Below are 19,539 nucleotides of genomic sequence, written 5' to 3' on the forward strand. Positions count from 1 at the left end.
GCAGACCGGCACTCTGCAGAACTATTTCCTTAGCACGAGTCACACAGTATGGTACATGACATCGGTGACTCGTGATGGCAGCACTACTGCTGTACATTTCTGAAAGCGACATTTAAAAAATCTTTAGGTAGTTTCTTCTTAGGAACCATGAGTCAGAATATAAGCTACAAGGAAGACTCGCAAAAAGTATATTTTTTCCTAAAGTGTAACTAGCACCTTCAATTTTTTGAGGGAAAAAATATTTTCCATTTGAGGGCCCATTTTAATAACTATAAAATACTTTTTGATACAATTGTAAGTCTTGTAAGTCATGGTGGACAGCAAAGGCAAAAGAGTTGGAATATCTAGCAGATAAAGATTCACGACAGTTCTTCCAAGCGACAAAAGCAGTTTATGGTCCCACCCCCTTTGGGAGGAATCCTCTTTGGTCCAGCGATAAGAATACACTTTTAAAAGATCAGTACTCCATCATGAATAGGTGGAAAGAGCATTTTGAAGACCTCTTGAACCAGGATTCGATTATTGATGAACAGGTGTATGATATATTAAAACAAGCTCCCATCAATGAAGAACTTGGCTCCCCACCAATACTAGATGAAGTTAAGCATGCTGTCAATCAAGCAAAGCGTCACAAAGCCTCTGGTCCTGATGGTATACCAGTGGAAGCTCTCAAAGAAGGAGGTGACGAGTTAATAAGACACATACATGAACTGATCATCAAAATTTGGAGCACAGAAGAAATGCCTCCTGATTTCAGAGACAGTCTGGTAGTTCCCATATTTAAGAAAGGGGATCGAACAAACTGCAATAACTATCGGGGAATATCCTTACTGTCGTGACTGGGAAAGCTTACTGCTCGAATCTTGGCAAATCGTATTGTACCCTTGGTGGAGAAAATACTTCCAGAGTGTCAGTGTGGCTTCAGGCCTTCTAGAGGAAACACAGATATGATATTCACAGCTCGTCAACTCCAGGAAAAATGTACAAAACAAAATAGACCTCTTGACAGGCTTGAGAATCTCTGCCGAGAAAACAAAATTTGACGAATATAAAGACTGCCCCAAAGTTTTTAGTAACGGATATTGGTCAAATAGAAAAGTGACCTCTACCATATGGGCTAGACAATTCAAGAAAATGGTTTAGAAAAATCTGCTATAGAGGAGAGGATACAAAAGATGGAAAGAGCATACGGTATAACTAAGAATACTTACAACAAAAAGTGCTTATCAAGAAAAAATAAAGCACTACAACACAGTAGTGAAACCAGAATGCCTTTATGCCAGCGAATGTCTAACACTGAACTACAAGCTTGATAAATTAGAAATATTAGAAAGAAGAATTATAAGGAAAATATTAGGTCCTCTAAGAATTGCAGAGTTTTGGAAATTAAGAAGTAACAATGAAATTTACCAGAACGTAGAAAACATATCAGAAACAATAAGAAAAAGGAGATTGCTATTTCTTGGACACATTTACAGAATGGATGACAATAGACTAACTAAACGAATCTTCAAGTACCTTTGGGAAAAGAAATCTACTACCACCTGGATTCAAGAAGTCAAGAAAGACCTGGAAAGGAACAACATACGAGAAGAAGAATTATTGGAAAGAAAGATTTTTAGGAAGAAAGTCTTACAAATGGAAGGATTCCCAGGGAGGAAGGAAAGGAAAACAGGCACAAAGTGGACTGAAGACAGGAAAAAGAAACACAGTGAAACAATGAAAGAATACTGGAAGAAAAGGAAAGAACAACTAAGGAGGAACAATTGAAATTGTAACGTGGTCCTTAGAAGGCCGGAACGCAAGAAGAAGAAGAAGAAGAAGAAGAAGAAGAAGAAGAAGAAGAAGAAGAAGAAGAAGAAGAAGAAGAAGAAGAAGAAGAAGAAGAAAATAGACCTCTTTATATTGCCTTTATTGATCTTACTAAGGCATTTGACTCTGTGAACCGAGAAGCTTTGTGGAAAATTTTAGCTCTATATGGCTTTCCGCAGAAATTTATTGCCATCTTGAAATTGCTCTACACTGATATGATGGCAGCTGTCATTGGCAACGGCTTTATTGGAGAGCCATTCCATATCAATACTGGTGTTAAGCAAGGCTGTGTGATAGCCCCCACTTTGTTTTCCTTGTATGTTGCCGTTTAAAGACAGGAACTCGGACATCGTCTGCAGCGTTAGTTGAGTTACAGTACGCTGATGATAATGCTGTCATAGCTCAGACACAAGATGAGCTTGTGATAATCCTGAATGCTTTTTCTGCTGCATACAACAAGATTGGACTCAAACTGAATACCAGCAAAACACAGATCCTATACCAACCAGCCTCTGGGGAAGGTCGAAGAGATATCAATGTCACAATTGATGGAATGAGCCTTCAAGTTGTAAACACCTTCCCATACCTTGGCAGCACACTCTCATCAAGCACAAATATAGATTCAGAAATCCAACACAGAATTAACCATGCAGGAGCATCCTTTGCTAAGTTAACATCTCGAGTTTTTGACAATCATGATGTCAATATCACAACAAAGATTCTTGTGTACAATTCCGTTGTAGTTCCAACCTTACTCTACGGATCTGAATCCTGGACATGCTACAGTCGACACCTTAAGAAGCTGGAACAGTATCATCTACACTGCTTGAGGAGAATACTGCAAATAACTTGGCAAGACAGGCGCACAAATATCAGCGTTCTTGAAAAGGCACACACCACCAGTATAGAACTGATGGTTTTAAGACGCCAGCTACGATGGACAGGGCACGTAGTTCGCATGCCCAATAATCGCATTCCCAAACAAGTGTTTTACTCTGAGCTATCAGTAGGTAAACGCTGTGTAGACGGTCAGAGGAAGCGATTTAAAGATGTAATCAAGGCTAACTTTAAGAGATGTAACATTGATGTTGATAACTGGGAGAACTTAGCCCTTGACCGTTCATCCTGGAGATCACTAGTCCATTACGGCACACTGTCTTTTGAAGAAAACCGCCGACGTACAGCGAATGACAAGAGGCAACATAGGAAAGAAAAGGAAGTGTTGAGGAGACATAGAAATAACATGATTGCTCCACCTGGGACTATCTGTCATCACTGTGGCAAATTGTGGAACTCCCTAATTGGACTGTATAGTCACCTCCGAACGCATAGATGAAGAGGCATCCTGCCTGGAAGACAAACCTACTCGATTACGAGTGTTTGCTATCATCAAGTCTATTACAGGTATTGTAAGCATGACTTGTAAAGTGAGTAATATTCACATAATTATTATGTTATCCAAAGGTGTGACAAATTTGAATTATTAAATATGTTTTTGTTGCTATTTACATCCCTGTTGAGGAAGAAAAGGGGATGTATTTTACTCTAATTGATGTTAATAGGTGGGCATTAAAACATGAAGGTTTCACGTCCAGGTAAATAAAATTTTGACATCTGAAAGTTAATTTAACAAAATTACCATTGGAGAACTTGTTTGAAATCAGTGGGGGTTTGACTTCGAGGAATATCACTCTGAATTAAGTCGTTTTCCTTACAACAAAGTCCCACAAGTTGGAAACTTGCTGATCATTTGACTAAGCTTCAAAATTCACAATTGTCAATTGAATTCACAACTTCCTAACTTTTACTTCAGGCAGTTTTACAGCAATATTCACACTATAGCAAATGTAGCCCTGGCCAGCTAAACATAGTAACTATAAACATTAACCATTAATATTGAAAAACAACATTTAAAAAATAACAAAACTCATTATTGTCTTTTGAGTACAGCAGTGTAGCTTGTGTCACACAAAACTGGAACACCAGTATGAACATTGACATACCTGGCAGCAGTCTCGAGAATCTCGCTACCCAGTCGAGTGAGTGTAAGCAATCAATTCTAGAAATAGAAATATTTGACGGGGATGATGCAATCGTATGAAAAACAGTTTGAACCCTAGTTTCTGTGTAGCTGCACCCTTGTCTCCAGCCCGAACTGTAGGAAAGCAGAACAAAATGAAGCAACTTAGCCAAATTGTCAATGTGTTAAAATTAACTTAACTGGTTATTTTCAATGTCTTAATATTAATAAAAGTGCTTATTTTTAAAATCAAGTGATTGTCAATACGTTGATATTAATAAAACTGCTTATTTTTTTAATGAAGTGATGTGGCCGCATTGTCAATACATTGATATTAATAAAGCTGTTTATTACCACATCATCACCCATGCAAGTGCCCAGATGGTTTTTCTCTTCCCAGACGGCAGTGGAGGATGCTAAATCGAATTAGGACCGGCCAAGGTAGATGTGGAGCCACTCTCTTCAAATGGGGATGGAAGACATCACCGCAATGTGACTGCGGACAAGAGGAGCAGACAGTGGATCACATTGCATTTGAGTGTCCTTTGCGTGGTTACAGAGGCTCTATAGAGGACTTAAACTGTGTCTCAAACGAAGCTCTTCTCTGGCTATTAAATTTTGACATAGAACTTTCGTTATGAACTTGAGATGGTAGTTGTATATATTGTATATAATATTGTATTCATCATACGCTAAATAAATAAATAAATTTTTAAAAATAAGTGGAATAAAACAAAATCCAACAAGCGAGCTGACTGCACATTCTGAGCTGCGTAGATGTTGGTTTGCGTTCCAGAGATGGTGGCTTCGCCCCCTACCGTCCGCAGCCCTGAAGATGGTTTTCAATGGTTTCCCATTTTCATGACATGCAGATACAGGAGCTTTCCAGTCCTAGCACTATTCCATCACATTGTCACCACAGGACGTGCCTGAGTTGGTGCGATGTAAAATCCGTAGCTAAAAACAAAATCTGGTTTTGGAGCTGTTAACTCTTTCCGGTCTAACTGTGAGCTATGAATATTTAGAAGCTTTGCAATCTGCACCAAATCGCAAACGAGTACGAACTCGTTAAGTTCTCTGCAGTCTATTGATATCCATTTTCTGCAACACCCACTGGTGCAGCAAAGCCATGTCGTCCTAGCCAGGTTGTACAATTCTGGCACCAGAATTACCTTCATGTGGCTTTCAAGTCATGTTGAGTTTGCGGAGAATGAACTTATGAATAAAGCTGTAAAAGAAGTGGTACTTTTAACACGTTGACTATGAACTACCTGCTAGGGATATTTGTTCTCAGCTATGTCAAACCATCTTGGTGTCCTGGGAATCACAGTGGCCAGTTGCCCGAAATGAGAGCAATTAAGAAGACAATTGCCGTGTGGCGGTCCTCTTTCCAGCTTTCATAGAGAGATGCTGTAGTTTTGTGTACGCTGAGGATAGATCATGGAAGATCTATGCACTCTTACCTCCATAAGAGGTAAAATCCCTCAGTGTCTTCTTGTGGTACTGAATCCACCATGGCCCACATCCTCACAGAGTCTGCTGTTCTCTCTAGCCTAAGACAGAATCTTGGCCTGCAGAAATACCCAAATTCATATTAGCCGATGAGGAGAATGCTGCTGATCTTGTTATTGGCTTAATGTGTGTGAGAGTGGATTAATCAAGAGCTAATAAATTTCAAGCGTTCTGTTACGTTCCCTTTTGATGTGTTTGTTTCCTGTTCAGCTTAATAAAATAACTTTTGTTTTATTTTTCAAATTCCCTCACTGAATAAACAGTTTTATTTTATTTTCAGTTTGTTTCCACTTCATTTGTTCGGAGAGGATGGTTCACCACCACTTCATGTCTGGCTCTCGCTCCCCATCCTTATCTGCCACAACTACACCGCTGTCATTGGGGTTTCCAGTTGTATGCTTGAAACAAAAAATATAAAACTACTGTCTAACAGTATATGGGGTCTAAATTAACTTGGCTTAATGAAAGACAGTCTATCAAAAACAGTCTTGTAAAGCATCTAAAATGTAATATTGGTACTACAACATATGAGTACATGTAGTACATATTGGAGAGATGTTGAGTACAACCAGACACCAGAACAAACATTATCTAGGCCACCAACCGTTTAGAGCATCCGATGTGAAATTGGAAGGTTGTAGGTTCGGATCCCACCGGTTGGCCGTTTTTGTTCTGTACTTAACATATCTTCAATACACAGTGAAACCTCGTTAACACGCATTCCCGCTTACCACGTAAATTTCAAGTCCCGATTCTGATAATTTTTTCATAATTTTCATTTCCCTTTGTCCAGCTCCCCCCACATCGAGTCTCCACCATTGCGTCCCTTTCCACCACTCACCTTCAGTAAATGTATGCCAGTCCAGAGCCCATCCTTCTTGCTCTGGGCTTCTCTCTTGCCCTCTATCCCTCTATCTTAGCCTCCAACACTTGTTTTGGCATCCTTCCCTTCTCCATCCTCATAACATGTCCAAACCATCTCAATTTATTCTTCTCCATCCTATCACTCAGTTTTCCAACACCTATCTCTTTTCTGACCTCAACATTTCTACTCTGTCTCTCCTTGTCTCCCCTTCCATACTCCTCAAGAACTTCATCTCAATGGCCTTATTTCTTGCTGAAGGCCAAGTCTCTCACGAATACATTACTATAAAGGTATAGTACATCTTGTACATTATCTCTTTACATTTCATAGGAACTTCTCTGTTCCTTACATTCTAGTCTAACATATTTCCCGCTTGTACCCTTCTGCTGATCTCCTTATCCAACCTTGCATCTTGCAATATTTCACTTCCCAAATGTTTCAAGTATTCAACAATATCATCATATCAAATCTATATAAAAATACTATGCTTATCGTATTATAAATTTTTGCTTTTACTGCTTAGTACAATCACATCTTATATAACCCTAAAAATGTTATCTGTGATCCCTTGTGAAAGAAACGTGATTTCCAACTCTGGTAAGGGCCGTCGCTACTGTTGGTTAATTACGGGGAAAGGCCTTGAATTCTTGAATTTCACAGGATAAGTTTCAGTTTTGCTTGCTGGTTAGCAGTGAAATTGCTGAATAACACAGTGAGCCTATTTGTGCTTTTATTTTGCATTCCATTCAGAATTTAAAGATAAAAACTTCATTGTTCCGTATTGAAATTATTGATGTTAAAAATTAAATAATTGAAAAGGAGGTTCAACCTATTCAATACTTAAAAGAAGGAAATGCAGTAATCACATTCCTATTTAAATGGGACCGGTTTCGACCTTAGTCCAGGTCATCATCAGCCGTAAAAAGATGTACAATGTTTATGAATATTGGAGGTCAGTTTCACACTTTGATAGGCACAAAGACACGACACCACATTCTGTATGCACAAAGTCACAACACTATCAACTAATATACGAAGATCAAAAATAACTAGAAGTCGCAGACGAATAGATTTGTAGTAGAAAGCCGCTAGCTCCTGGTGATCAGCGCGGCACATTCAAGGTCATGCGCTGCGGTCGAACGCCAAAGTGGAGTGGAGAATGTTTTGAAGGTCTAGAATTTGTCACGGTTGCGGGAAGTTAAGTACGTATATAAAAATATACGACGCAAATCAGAATAATTGAGTGAGTACACTCATCGTGTCTTTGTGCCTATCAAAGTGTGAAACTGACCTCCAATATTCATAAACATTGTACATCTTTTTACGGCTGATGATGACCTGGACTAAGGTCGAAACCGGTCCCATTTAAATAGGAATGTGATTACTGCATTTCCTTCTTTTAAGTATTGAATAGGTTGAACCTCCTTTTCAATTATTTAATTTTTAACTTCCATTCAGAAGTTAGAAATTTATTTTGTGTGGAGTGGTACAGTGAAGGGTAGCAAATATTTGTCTTGTAATAGCCTACATCTGGATTAGGAACTAGTGTGGTGCATATTTGTCTAGTCCTAGCCTAATTATGGATATGAAAAAGAGTCTTAAAACTCCTTACTAATGAAGACAAAATTAAAATTTGTTAGAAAGTGGTCTGTACTGGCACAGACTGCACAGGTGGCGCGAATGTTGAAACTCGCACCTTCAAGTTTTGACTCGATCACTCCATTTAGTCGAAGTTTTGTTGGATTCAAAATGACAGCCTAAGTCATTCCTCACATGGTCAAGTGTAACCTCCAATTCACTGTTCTTGACAGAGCCCATCCTTCTTGCTGGTCTGAAATACTACCGATAACATTTTTTAGCCGCCCCCCATCTCGCGCACACGTTTTCATATTTGTTGTTTGGTGTTTTTCACACCTTTCAGTGCACTGTTATTTTATAAGCCCCAGCACAAAAGGTTTTCATATTTGTTCTATTGTGTTTTTTTATTTTTATTTATTTTATATATATATATATATATATATATACACCTTGCAATACTTTTCTCTCATCTTTAGAAATGGTAGATATAGTTTTCACTCTACCTGCGAATACAAGATGTAAAATGCCCTCATGTCGGAAAAAAATTGTATCTAGTGTTTCTATACCCTTGTTGGATAGTTTTTATTCATATATACAGTAGTATGTTTTCTCGCTTAACACGTTCTTTTTCCTCGTCCCCTCCAAAAACGTCTTAATGAGGTTTTACTGTATACTACATGTACTGAACAGAACCTAATACAATGAAAATTTATTTCAAGTACCACAAGGTCATTGAATGTTGTAATGTGTTCGGGGACCTCGAAGTCCGTGGCACAGAGTAAGAGGGAGCCACAAGCTCATGTGTAATTGAATCTGTTTGCAATAAAATTAACTTGAATTCCATAGTGCTGATGAGTCAGTACTCCCACCTGTCACAGAATGATGTATAAGCATGCACACGAGTTCTGTAGCCACACAAACTCTGACAGTTATACATGTGAAGAAGAAAGGAACGATCCATCAAAGCGAATATTCCTTTCTCCAGGAAGGCTCTCACCCATGAAAGAAAATTTGCAAAGCAATTGCAACCGTGCTATAAAAAGAAAATGAGAACAACTCAAAGAAGTCGTAATAGCATACTGCACAAGAAAAGGCAGGCTACATTCAAACATGTCTCTTTGGAAGAAATTATCCAGTTCCTAGACCTGTGACATGAGTAGAGGCTACCTTGTCTCTGAGCTTATGGGATTACATTAAAGAGAAGATTTTGCAGGATTCAGTACCTCAGAAATTAGTGAGGCAGTCATCTGATTCCTCTCTGAAACATTGTTTATTGCTTTGTAACAGAAACATCAACCACTGCTTGTTCTAAACTTCATACACCATGGTGCGAGTGAAACTAAACCCTACTTCATGTCCCCAAGTTACAAACTTGCTGTACTAGCCGGCCAGGAGGATTTTTCTTCTTCTCTAACTGCTAGAGAGCTGCCTTCATAATTCTTAAATCTATAAATGTTTGTGAAAGACACTAACTCAACATTTGAAGCTCCTCACAGCCCTGTTTATAAACAACCCCTAGGCTTGTTTGTTATTGTCAATTACACATGGTTTGTGGCTACCCCCTCTAACATACAACCCATCATAGCCCTTTGTTGAAGTACAGTCGGTCTGGGATGTTGGCACCGCAGTTCTTCTTGAGCACCTCGTATTCGTCGGGCTCCAGCCAAGCCAAAGTACTCACTCGTATGGAACTGCAACAAGAGATACTCTACATAAACTTACAGGCCATTATAAATTAAATACCAGGTGAAACAAAATTCAACACTCAAACATTTAGGGAGAAATAACCATAGGTTAGAAATTATTATTTATTTATTTACTTGAGTCAGAAGCAATAACCTACAATGCTGTAAAGGAATGTTACAATTATAAACTGAAAATTGAAAAATAAAAAAAACGTCTCAGATTAGACGATCTTTGCCCAGAAATGGGCCACTGTCACAGCCTACAGTTCACAGGTACTGTCTCTGAATCCTCTATGTATCTCCACCCAAATGCAAAGTCTGTTGAGTGATCGCCAGATCTCCCACAGGAAGGCTTTCTTTGGCCTTCATCCAATCTGGTGGTATAGTGGATTACCATAGCTGTGTTCTGGCTAGCTCAGGTTTTGCAGTGAGCATTGTTGTTATCTGCACAAAGCTTTTCCTTTCTTTTGCTGATGCCTACATTTCCAGAAATGATGAACCTCTTGTCCAGTTCTACTTCCTCCTGAAACAATAATCACCACCACTTCACAAGAGAAATTACGAGTTTTTCTTCATCGTGCTGAATGTCAAGAGAAACATCTCTGAGAAGCTCAGGCAATGTGTTCTCGTGGAGCTGCAGGAGGCTTACTGACACGCCTCCTCACACAAGTGATATCAAAATGATGTCCGGCTAATGACACCATGGGGTAAGTGTCTCACAACAAGGAAGCAACAAAACCAAAATGCAACCAAAACACAAAAAAAAAAAAAAAAATAAATAAATAAATAAAAAAAAAAAAAAATAATAATAAAGGTTTGTGGGTTACTGTAGTCACGTTCTAGTTCGTGAACCATGGGCAACAGCTGAGTGGCCTAATAAGTGGTCCTGAGAGTTGGGATACCAGTTGCTATGGAATGGGAGTGGGCATCTCGGACATATTCTGAATCATGGCCCTCCTTGTGCTCAGGCGGCTAGGACTATACAATTCACCGGTGGTCCATAACCCGTTAAGAGGAGAGATCCTCACTTGGACAATGTGCAAGTAGGGCAGCATCCTGCTTCATGAATTTACCGAGCTCAGAACACTTTAAGCAAGCCTCGGACCTATGGGAGTAATGGAGTCCCACTCCCATTTGACAGGCCAGGGACTCTTTGGAAACAACTTGGCGAACGAAATGGAATTCGATGGGGAGCTATCAATATTAATGGGGCTTATGGAAGAAAGAAGGTAGAACTGGCTGAGTCAGCAAAGAGGATGCATCTGGATGTGCTAGGAGTAAGTGATATTCGGGTAAGGGGAGATAATGAGGAAGAGATAGGAGATTATACAGTGTACTTGACGGGTGTTAGAAAGGGAAGGGCAGAGTATGGGGTAGGGCTGTTTATCAGGAATACCATTGCACGCAACATAGTTTCTGTTAGGCACGTAAATGAGCGAATGATGTGGGTAGATTTGTCAGTTGGAGGAATTAGGACAAGAATTGTGTCCGTGTATTCACCATGTGAGGGTGCAGATGAGGATGAAGTTGACAAGTTTTATGAAGCATTGAGTGACATCGTGGTCAGGGTCAACAGCAAGAATAGAATAGTGCTAATGGGGGATTTCAATGTGAGAGTTGGGAATAGAACTGAAGGCTACAAAAGGGTGATTGGTAAATGTGGGGAAGATATGGAAGCTAATGGGAATGGGAAGCGTTTGCTGGACTTCTGTGCTAGTATGGATTTAGCTGTTACGAATACATTCCTCCAGCATAAGGCTATTCACCGCTACACATGGGAGGCTAGGGGTACCAGATCCATAATAGACTATATCTCAACAGACTTTGAATTCAGGAAATCTGTTAGGAATGTACAATTTTTTCACGGATTTTTTGATGATACAGACCACTACCTGATCTGTAGTATATTATTATTTATTTTATTTTATTAATGCCTTGTTTTCAGTGGCTAAGTTAGGGCTCGAGGCCCTCTCTTCCACTTAACCACATACTAATCAAAAATAAAATTATGAGATATTTAAAATAGTTAAAACCAAACAAAAAATTAATAGAATTGAGAACAAATTTAAATACATTACTAAGTTAATCATAAAACGAATTAATAGTAAGAACTCTTAATAATAACTAATCCTCAGGCGCGCACACATTCATACTTCAGCCATTCAGTTAGCTGTCCTCAGCAGGTAGTCTCAGCAGGTGACCTTAAACCTTTGTAAAGAGCTAGTTTGTCTGACCTGAGCTGGCAGGAAGAAAGTGAAATCTGTCTGCAAACGAATAAGGGTAGAAAATCTCCAGGACCAGGAAATTAGACAGAAGTACATGAATATGGTTAGTGAGAAGTTTCGAACAGTAGACAGTAAGTAGGTTCGGGATATAGAAAGTGAATGGGTGGCATACAGGGATGCTGTAGTAGAAACAGCAAGGGAATACCTAGGAACAACTGTGTGTAAAGTTGGGAAAAGGCGAACATCTTGGTGGAATGAAGAAGTGAGAGCAGCTTGTCAGAAATGGCTCCAAACAAGGGCTGAGGCTGACAGGGATTTGTACGTAGATGAAAGAAACAGAGTGAAACAAATAGTTGTTGAATCCAAAGAGAAGGCATGGGAAGAATTTGGTAATAACCTGGAAAGGCTAGGTCAAGCAGCAGGGAAAGCTTTCTGGACAGTAATGAAGAATCTTAGGAAGGGAGGGAAAAAGGAAATGAACAGTGTTTTGAGTAATTCAGGTGAACTCATAATAGATCCCAGGGAATCACTGGAGAGGTGGAGGGAATATTTTGAACATCTTCTCAATGTAAAAGGAAATCATCCTGGTGGTGTTGCAAACAGCCAAGCTCATGGGGAGGAGGAAAGTGATATTGGTGAAATTATGCTCGAGGAAGTGGAAAGGATGGTAAATAAACTCCATTGTCATAAGGCAGCAAGAATAGATGAAATTAGACCTGAAATAGTGATGTATAGTGGGAAGATTTTTTTTTTTGCTAGGGGCTTTACGTCACACCGACACAGATAGGTCTTTCGGCGACGATGGGATAGGAAAGGTCTAGGAGTTGGAAGGAAGCGGCCGTGGCCTTAATTAAGGTACAGCCCCAGCATTTGCCTGGTGTGAAAATGGGAAACCACGGAAAACCATTTTCAGGGCTGCCGATAGTGGGATTCGAACCTACTATCTCCCGGATGCAAGCTCACAGCCGCGCGCCTCTACGCGCACGGCCAACTCGCCCGGTATAGTGGGAAGACAGGGATGAAATGGCTTCATAGAGTAGTAAAATTAGCGTGGAGTGTTGGTAAGGTACCTTCAGATTGGACAAAAGCAGTAATTGCACCTATCTATAAGCAAGGGAACAGGAAGGATTGCAACAACTATCGAGGTATCTCAATGATTAGTATACCAGGCAAAGTATTCACTGACATCTTGGAAGGGAGGGTGCGATCAGTCGTTGAGAGGAAGTTGGACTAAACAATACAGTAAAGGTTTCCACCTATTCAATACAAAATATATTCACAATATTTTAAAGTTACATGGAACTAGTTTCGAACCATCTAGGGGTCATCATCAGCCACATATAGTAAGTAAGTAATATAGTAAGTGAGATTGAATCAAGGTGTAGTAAAGCTAATGCAGTGAGCTCGCAGTTGCGATCAGCGGTATTCTGTAAGAAGGAAGTCAGCTCCCAGACGAAACTACCTTTTCATTGGTCTGTTTTCAGACGAACTTTGCTTTACGGGAGCGAAAGCTGGGTGGACTCAGGGTATCTTATTCATAAGTTAGAAGTAACAGACATGAAAGTAGGAAGAATGATTGCTGGTACAAACAGGTGGGAACAGTGGTAGGAGGGTACTCGGAATGAGGGGATAAAGGCTAATTTAGGAATGAACTCGATGGATGAAGCTGTACGCACAAATCTGCTTCGGTGGTGGGGTCATGTGAGGCGAATGGAGGAGGATAGGTTACCTAGGAGAATAATGGACTCTGCTATGGAGGGTAAGAGAAGTAGAGGGAGACCAAGACGACGATGGTTAGATTCGGTTTCTAACGATTTAAAGATAAGAGGTATAGAACTAAATGAGGCCACAACATTAGTTGCAAATCGAGGATTGTGGCGACGTTTAGTAAATTCGTAGAGGCTTGCAGACTGAACGCTGAAAGGCATAACAGTCTATAATGATAATGTATGTATGTCTGTCTGTCTGTCTGTCTGTCTGTCTGTCTGTCTGTCTGTATGTACACGCATCACTAGAAAACGGCTACAGAGAATTTAATTAAAATCGGTATGTAAAGTCGGGGAATAAGTCTCTACAATTTAAGCCATAAATAATTTGATTCACACTGATAGAAATGGTAGTTTAGGGGAAGGCTTAAAATTTAATTTTCAAATATTTATGTTATTAGTGGTCCTATATAAAAATTGGTGTGCAAAGTCGAAGAATAAGTCATCATTATCTAGGCTATAAATAATTTTATTCATGTTGAATAAAATGGTAGTTTAGGGGAAGGCCTAAAATTTAATTCTCAAGTATTTATATTATTAGTGGTCATATCGATAAATATTACATAACCAAAGTTGTATAGAATTAAATTTCCGACCATACATTTTTACCATACTGGTTATGATAACAGATCTTCATGAATTTGGATTTTTGTTGCTAAGTCCATATCGACGCCGAGCCATGAGAAAATGGATTAACAGAATTTAATGGCAATCGGTATATAGAGTCAGGAAATAAGAAACTACAGTCTAAGCTATAAACAATTTTATTCACTCTGGATGAAATTGTAGTTTAAGGGAAGGCGCCTAAATTTTAATTTTTAAATACCTATGTTATTGGTCCTATCGAAATGTACTACATAACAAAAGTCACAGAGAATACCATTTCCATTCATTTATGTTTTATTCAGTTTTACCATACCGACTATGTTGAGTGGTATTTCAGAGTCGGAAGAAAACTAAATGTGAGGACCTACAATATCGAAAGCTCATACATTGATCAACAATAACATTGCATTCACCATTGTTTGTTGTGATGTTATTTGTCTTATGCTGCCTCTCAACTCCGATAGATGGGATTACTGCTGCGTACCGAGAATAATAGCCTGACTGACTATTGGCAGGAAATAGCCAGGGAGTTAGAAAACTTTCTTCTTTAGCAAGCCATTCCTCTGGTTCATACTTTTTCTGATACAGCTGGTATGTAACACACTGGTTCTTCATAGTATCCCAGTTATTCGATCCCTACTCTGACACGCTGTTTTGAATGAGCAATGTGCATACTTAAGGCAGAGGCTGAGTTAGTAGTAGTAGCAGTAGTAGTAGTAGTAGTAGTAGTAGTAGTATAGCCTGGTCTAGAATAACAATTTAGGCCCATTCCAAATTATAGCACCACAATTCACTGAATAACTCAAAATTCAACCCTGAAAAGAGCGGTTTCTTAAGAAAAGCTTCTTCACTTTTATTGTCACCGAGCTCGATAGTTGCAGTCGCTTAAGTGCAGCCAGTATCCAGTATTCGGGAAATAGTGTGTTCGAATCCGACTGTCGGCAGTCCTGAAGGTGGTTTTCCGTGGTTTCCCATTTTCACACCAGGCGAATGCTGGGGTTGTACCTTAATTAAGGCCACGACCGCTTCCTTCCTACTCCTAGCCCTTTCCTGTCCCATCGTCGCCATAAAACCTATCTGTGTTGGTGCGACGTAAAGCAAGTTGAAAAAAAATACTTTTATTAAATTCTTCATTGATTTTATTCCAAATTATCAGTGAAGAGGGGGGTTTCTCCTCTGACTTGGAGGAAAAATATGCCTCGAAGTCAGATAGAATTTTCCGCCGCAAGTGTAGTAATTGATATTTTCTGACTCATTGGGTACTCCTAGGAAACAGAGTAGTAAAAGGGCATAGTTTTTATCCTGAGAGTCTCCGTTATTCGAACCTCTCCCTGCCGAAAAAAGACAAAGCGTGTTCACGAATCACGGCTGTTTGTGGCTTGGTCATTCTAGCTCTGGAACTTTGGACTGTTAAATCGTTAACAGTGAGAAAATGTGGTGTTTCATTTGATCGAGTATTTCATATGAAAGCATTGTTTTTAATCGCACCATTCCTACTGACATCATTGTAATGAATGTTCATTTCAGTTGGGAAAACCACTAAGGCAGTCCTTCTGAAGATGTGTGACTGATGGTATGCAAGCGGGTCTACCATTACAGTAAAAATTCCCTAACTCTGTCTTCATGTGAGAAAAGATGTTTGGTGACTTCCACATCGCGTTTCTAGGGTAACATTAAGAGCTATGCAATTTAATACAATCTTGCTTACAACGTGTACATTAGAATTCCGTAGCGAAGCACGGGTACATCAGCTAGTCTGTAATAAAATATCCCTGTGATTGGTATCCTCAGTAGATTGCGATATAAGTTCTCTCGTGGGTTGTTGAAGGGTATTTACTATGCTCTTATTGAAAGCCACATCTCTTATATGATACATGTCTGGGCATGCTGTAATAAAGAATTATTTGGAAAGGTAGAGGTCCTTAGGAAGAGAGCACAAAAAATAATTTTCAAACTGCCCATTCTGACACCGACTAAAGATCTGTAATATATTATCACTTCCAAACCTCCGCATAAAGGCTTCTATAATTATGATCTATACATTTCAAAACAAATTAGTCTGCTCAAACACATCAGTAATTACCAATTCACAGAATCATAATTATGGAACAAGAATTATTTATTTACTACAATCAGATTCATTCTACTAGTTATGGTCAAAATTCTCTTTGGCATTTTTCTATAACTATGTATAACTCACTTCCAAAAAATATAAAAACGTTACCAACTTATCTATCTTCAAGAGTAATGTAACTAAATTCTTGAAGTAGTACGGTAATTATGGTTAGGAAGCTTTGTCCTATCTTATCTATTACATCATGTTAAATTATATATGTACTGTATTTTATTTTGTTATTACATTGTGAATATAGCTGCCATTGTATTGCACCAAGAAGAGCCTTGGCTCAGGTGCCTATATCGAAATGAAATAAATACAAGAATTATACTGTATATAATTACCAACTCTGTCCTCTGCTTTCCCCATCTTCCCTTTGTTGATATATTCTCCTTTTTCTTGGTCTTTCAACTGGTCTACTGCACGTTCGTCTTCTTTACATATAAGCACGAGGTATGCCCAAACAGTTCAAGTCTGCATGACCTTCGTCCGTCCTCCATAGGTTTGTTCAGATATCTTTGTTCTTTATATGATGAAGTCTTGTCTTCTGGAGGGCAGTTTATTTAGGAACTTGAAATCTGGAACTTATCTTAATGATGTCCCTCTTTGTCTCTTCTGCAGAAACATATTAATTTCTACATATTTGAGTGAATCTGACGATGTTGTTCCAAGAACAAAACATGTCATTCTGTTTTAATTAAGTTGTTTCTTTTTCAGGTATAATACTGTTACCACATGTTTTCTGTTTCAAGTAGCTAAAAAAGTTTATTTACTCAAAGTTATATCCAGCAGACTGAAGAGTCTAACAGTTATTAATTAACTGAGTGGAAACTGAAAAGAGATGGCTTCATATGATGATGATGATGATGATGATGAACATCTAACCTGATCTTGGACTGGGTTGCGGATACTGATCGCCATCTCTGCCAGTCGTTCCACCTTCTTCATCAAAGACATCTTGAAAGTTTGCCACACTCTCCCTTATGTCTTGTTCAATTCGTTCTCTCTATAATTTCCTCGGTCTACCTCTAGGTCTTATCCCTGTAACTTTCAGTTCAAGCATTAACTCTGGGATACTCGTCTCTCCAGTTCTTTTCACGTGCCTCTGCCACCTCAGTCCCTCGGACCCCACATACCTCTAGTGTTTTTCGTATTTGGTTCTATCTTACTTCTTAGAAATTTCATGTCAAGAGCTTCAAGTTTACTTTTCTCTGCTCTGTAAGTCAAGATTGGTAGAAAGTAGTTCTTGTAAATAACAGTTCTCTCACAACCACCTCTTCCTCATGTACGGAGGACAGTTTGGCTCTTTTTACACACCATATTCTTCAATCACTTCATTCCCTATATTTGAACTTCCTTTTCACAGCACAATGCCCAAGCTTTTAGTGTTCCTGTCCCAGTCTTCTTTTTCGATTCTTTTGAGTATTTCATCCTTGAAGATAACAAATGGGAGAGGTGACAGCACACTCTCTCATCTCAGTCCCATTCTAACTTCGAATTCTTGTTTGCCTTGAAAGCAATTTAAATGTTTTGAACTGCTGTCTTGCTAGGTCTAACAAACCTGAAGATTTTCTGTTAGGGCCTACCAACCTGCAAGGCAGCAGGATATTATTATAACATATATAATTTTTCAAATGAGAGTAAACTAGATTGACAAGAAATACTTCTGAAAAGTTTATCACACGTACCCTGCGAAAAGGATATGACTGTAGATGTCTGCTAAGCCAGTTGCAAGCCCGGGGTCTCATCTCGCAAGTGATGAAGGAGGAGCAGGAGGAGTATAAACCTCGTTAAAAACCAGGGTCCATCTGGTTCCGGATGCTAGCACCCTGTTACAGGGCCCCTACATAGGGTTACAGGTGAAGAAGACCAACGGTATGAAGATATGTCCCAACAGCTGGAAAGGCGGAGCAGTATCTCTTCCTGGTAGTGGAAGCAGCCCTATCAGTATGCTAGTTGCTTTATGTTGCACCGACACAGACTGGTCTTATGGTGACAATGGGACAGAGAAGGGCTAGGAGTGGGAAAGAAGCGGCCGTGGCCTTAATGGAGGTACAGCCCCAGCATTTCCCTGGTGTGAAAATGGGAAACCATGGAAAACCATTTTCAGGGCTGCTGACAGTAGGGTTCAAACCTACTATCTCCTGAATACTGGATACACTTAAGTGACTGCAGTTATCAAGCTCGGTACTATCAGTATGAGCACAGTGCAAGACTAAAAGGAGTCTACTGGACTGTCGCTGAAAATTTACTGGCATGGTCAGGAAGACTTGAATGGCAGTAAAACTGCGATATAGAAGGCAACGGGAAACCACCACAGTATTTTTCCTAGTATAGCAACCATGGATAGTATGAACTGTAACTGAGACACTACCGATCATGGTACTCGGACACCAAGATCCGGCAGGGGAGTAACCGAGGTATCCCAGGTCGTCAGCAAGCAAAAACCTCAGAAGTTTGGAGAAGGGTCATGGAATTCAAGAATAATGCTAAGAACAGGAAGACTAGAAGAACTCAAAACTAATTATGGATGAAAACAAAATAGACATCCCGGGATTATGTGAAACTAGATGGCCTGGCAAAGGTGATTTCCACAGTGACCCATTCAGAATTGTGTACAGTGGAACAATATGGAGTAGCTGCAATATTAGGAAAGAAGTGGGCAAACAATGTGCTAAACACATATCATGTCGATGATAGAATAATGATGCTGAAAATAGCTGCCAATCCAACAGATATACAGGTATACTTGGAGTTGAGGAAATGTATAATAAAATAGAAGATATAATTAAACTAAACAATGACAAAGATAACATAATCATAATGGGAGACTTCAATGCTGTGGTTGGCAGCAATATTACTAGAAAATTTGCTGGCAGATTCAGTCTAGGTCAAACAAATGATAGAGGAGAACGTATGATGGACTTTTGTGAAGAACAGGACATGATCATAATGAACACTGTATTTGACATGCCTAATAGAAGACAATACACACGGAAGGATTTCGGAGATAACAGATACCAAATTGACTACATTCTAGTTAAGCGAAGGTACAAAAATCAGGTAACATGATGCCATAGCTACCCTTGCTTAGACATCAACAGCGACCATATCCCAGTATTAGCAAAATGTCGAATTAGGCTGAAGAAGTTAAGGAAACCAAGAAGCAAGAAATGGAATCTAGAGAAATTAAATGATCCAAAACACAAGCAGCATTCGAAGAAAAGACAGGCACGATCATGTACAACAATAACAACGAAACAGATTTGAACGCTGTCAAAGCTTCACTTACAACGGCAGCAGATGAAGTGCTAGGAAAAACGATTGTTGAACGCAGGAAGATCTGGTTGACTG

The 19,539-nt window shown here is 39.3% G+C and overlaps 1 protein-coding gene across 3 annotated transcripts in view; it reads right to left on the bottom strand.

Moving 5' to 3' along the window:
• Nucleotides 1–8,215: 8,215 nt before the first annotated feature.
• Nucleotides 8,216–19,539, bottom strand: part of Sfxn2 (sideroflexin 2) — a 123,281-nt gene continuing 111,957 nt past the window's right edge. For 2 of the 3 annotated variants that reach the window (XM_067156342.2, XM_067156341.2), the window contains exon 9: nucleotides 8,216–9,478. In XM_067156342.2, coding sequence (XP_067012443.1) covers nucleotides 9,367–9,478 — 112 coding nt within the window. In that variant the 3' untranslated portion in view covers nucleotides 8,216–9,366. Of the gene's footprint in view, nucleotides 9,479–9,932; nucleotides 9,996–19,539 lie in introns of those variants that run through there. The other variant, XM_067156343.2, reaches the window with a different exon arrangement.

Source organism: Anabrus simplex, chromosome 12 (assembly GCF_040414725.1).
Source record: "Anabrus simplex isolate iqAnaSimp1 chromosome 12, ASM4041472v1, whole genome shotgun sequence".
Taxonomy (NCBI): Eukaryota; Metazoa; Arthropoda; class Insecta; order Orthoptera; family Tettigoniidae; genus Anabrus; species Anabrus simplex.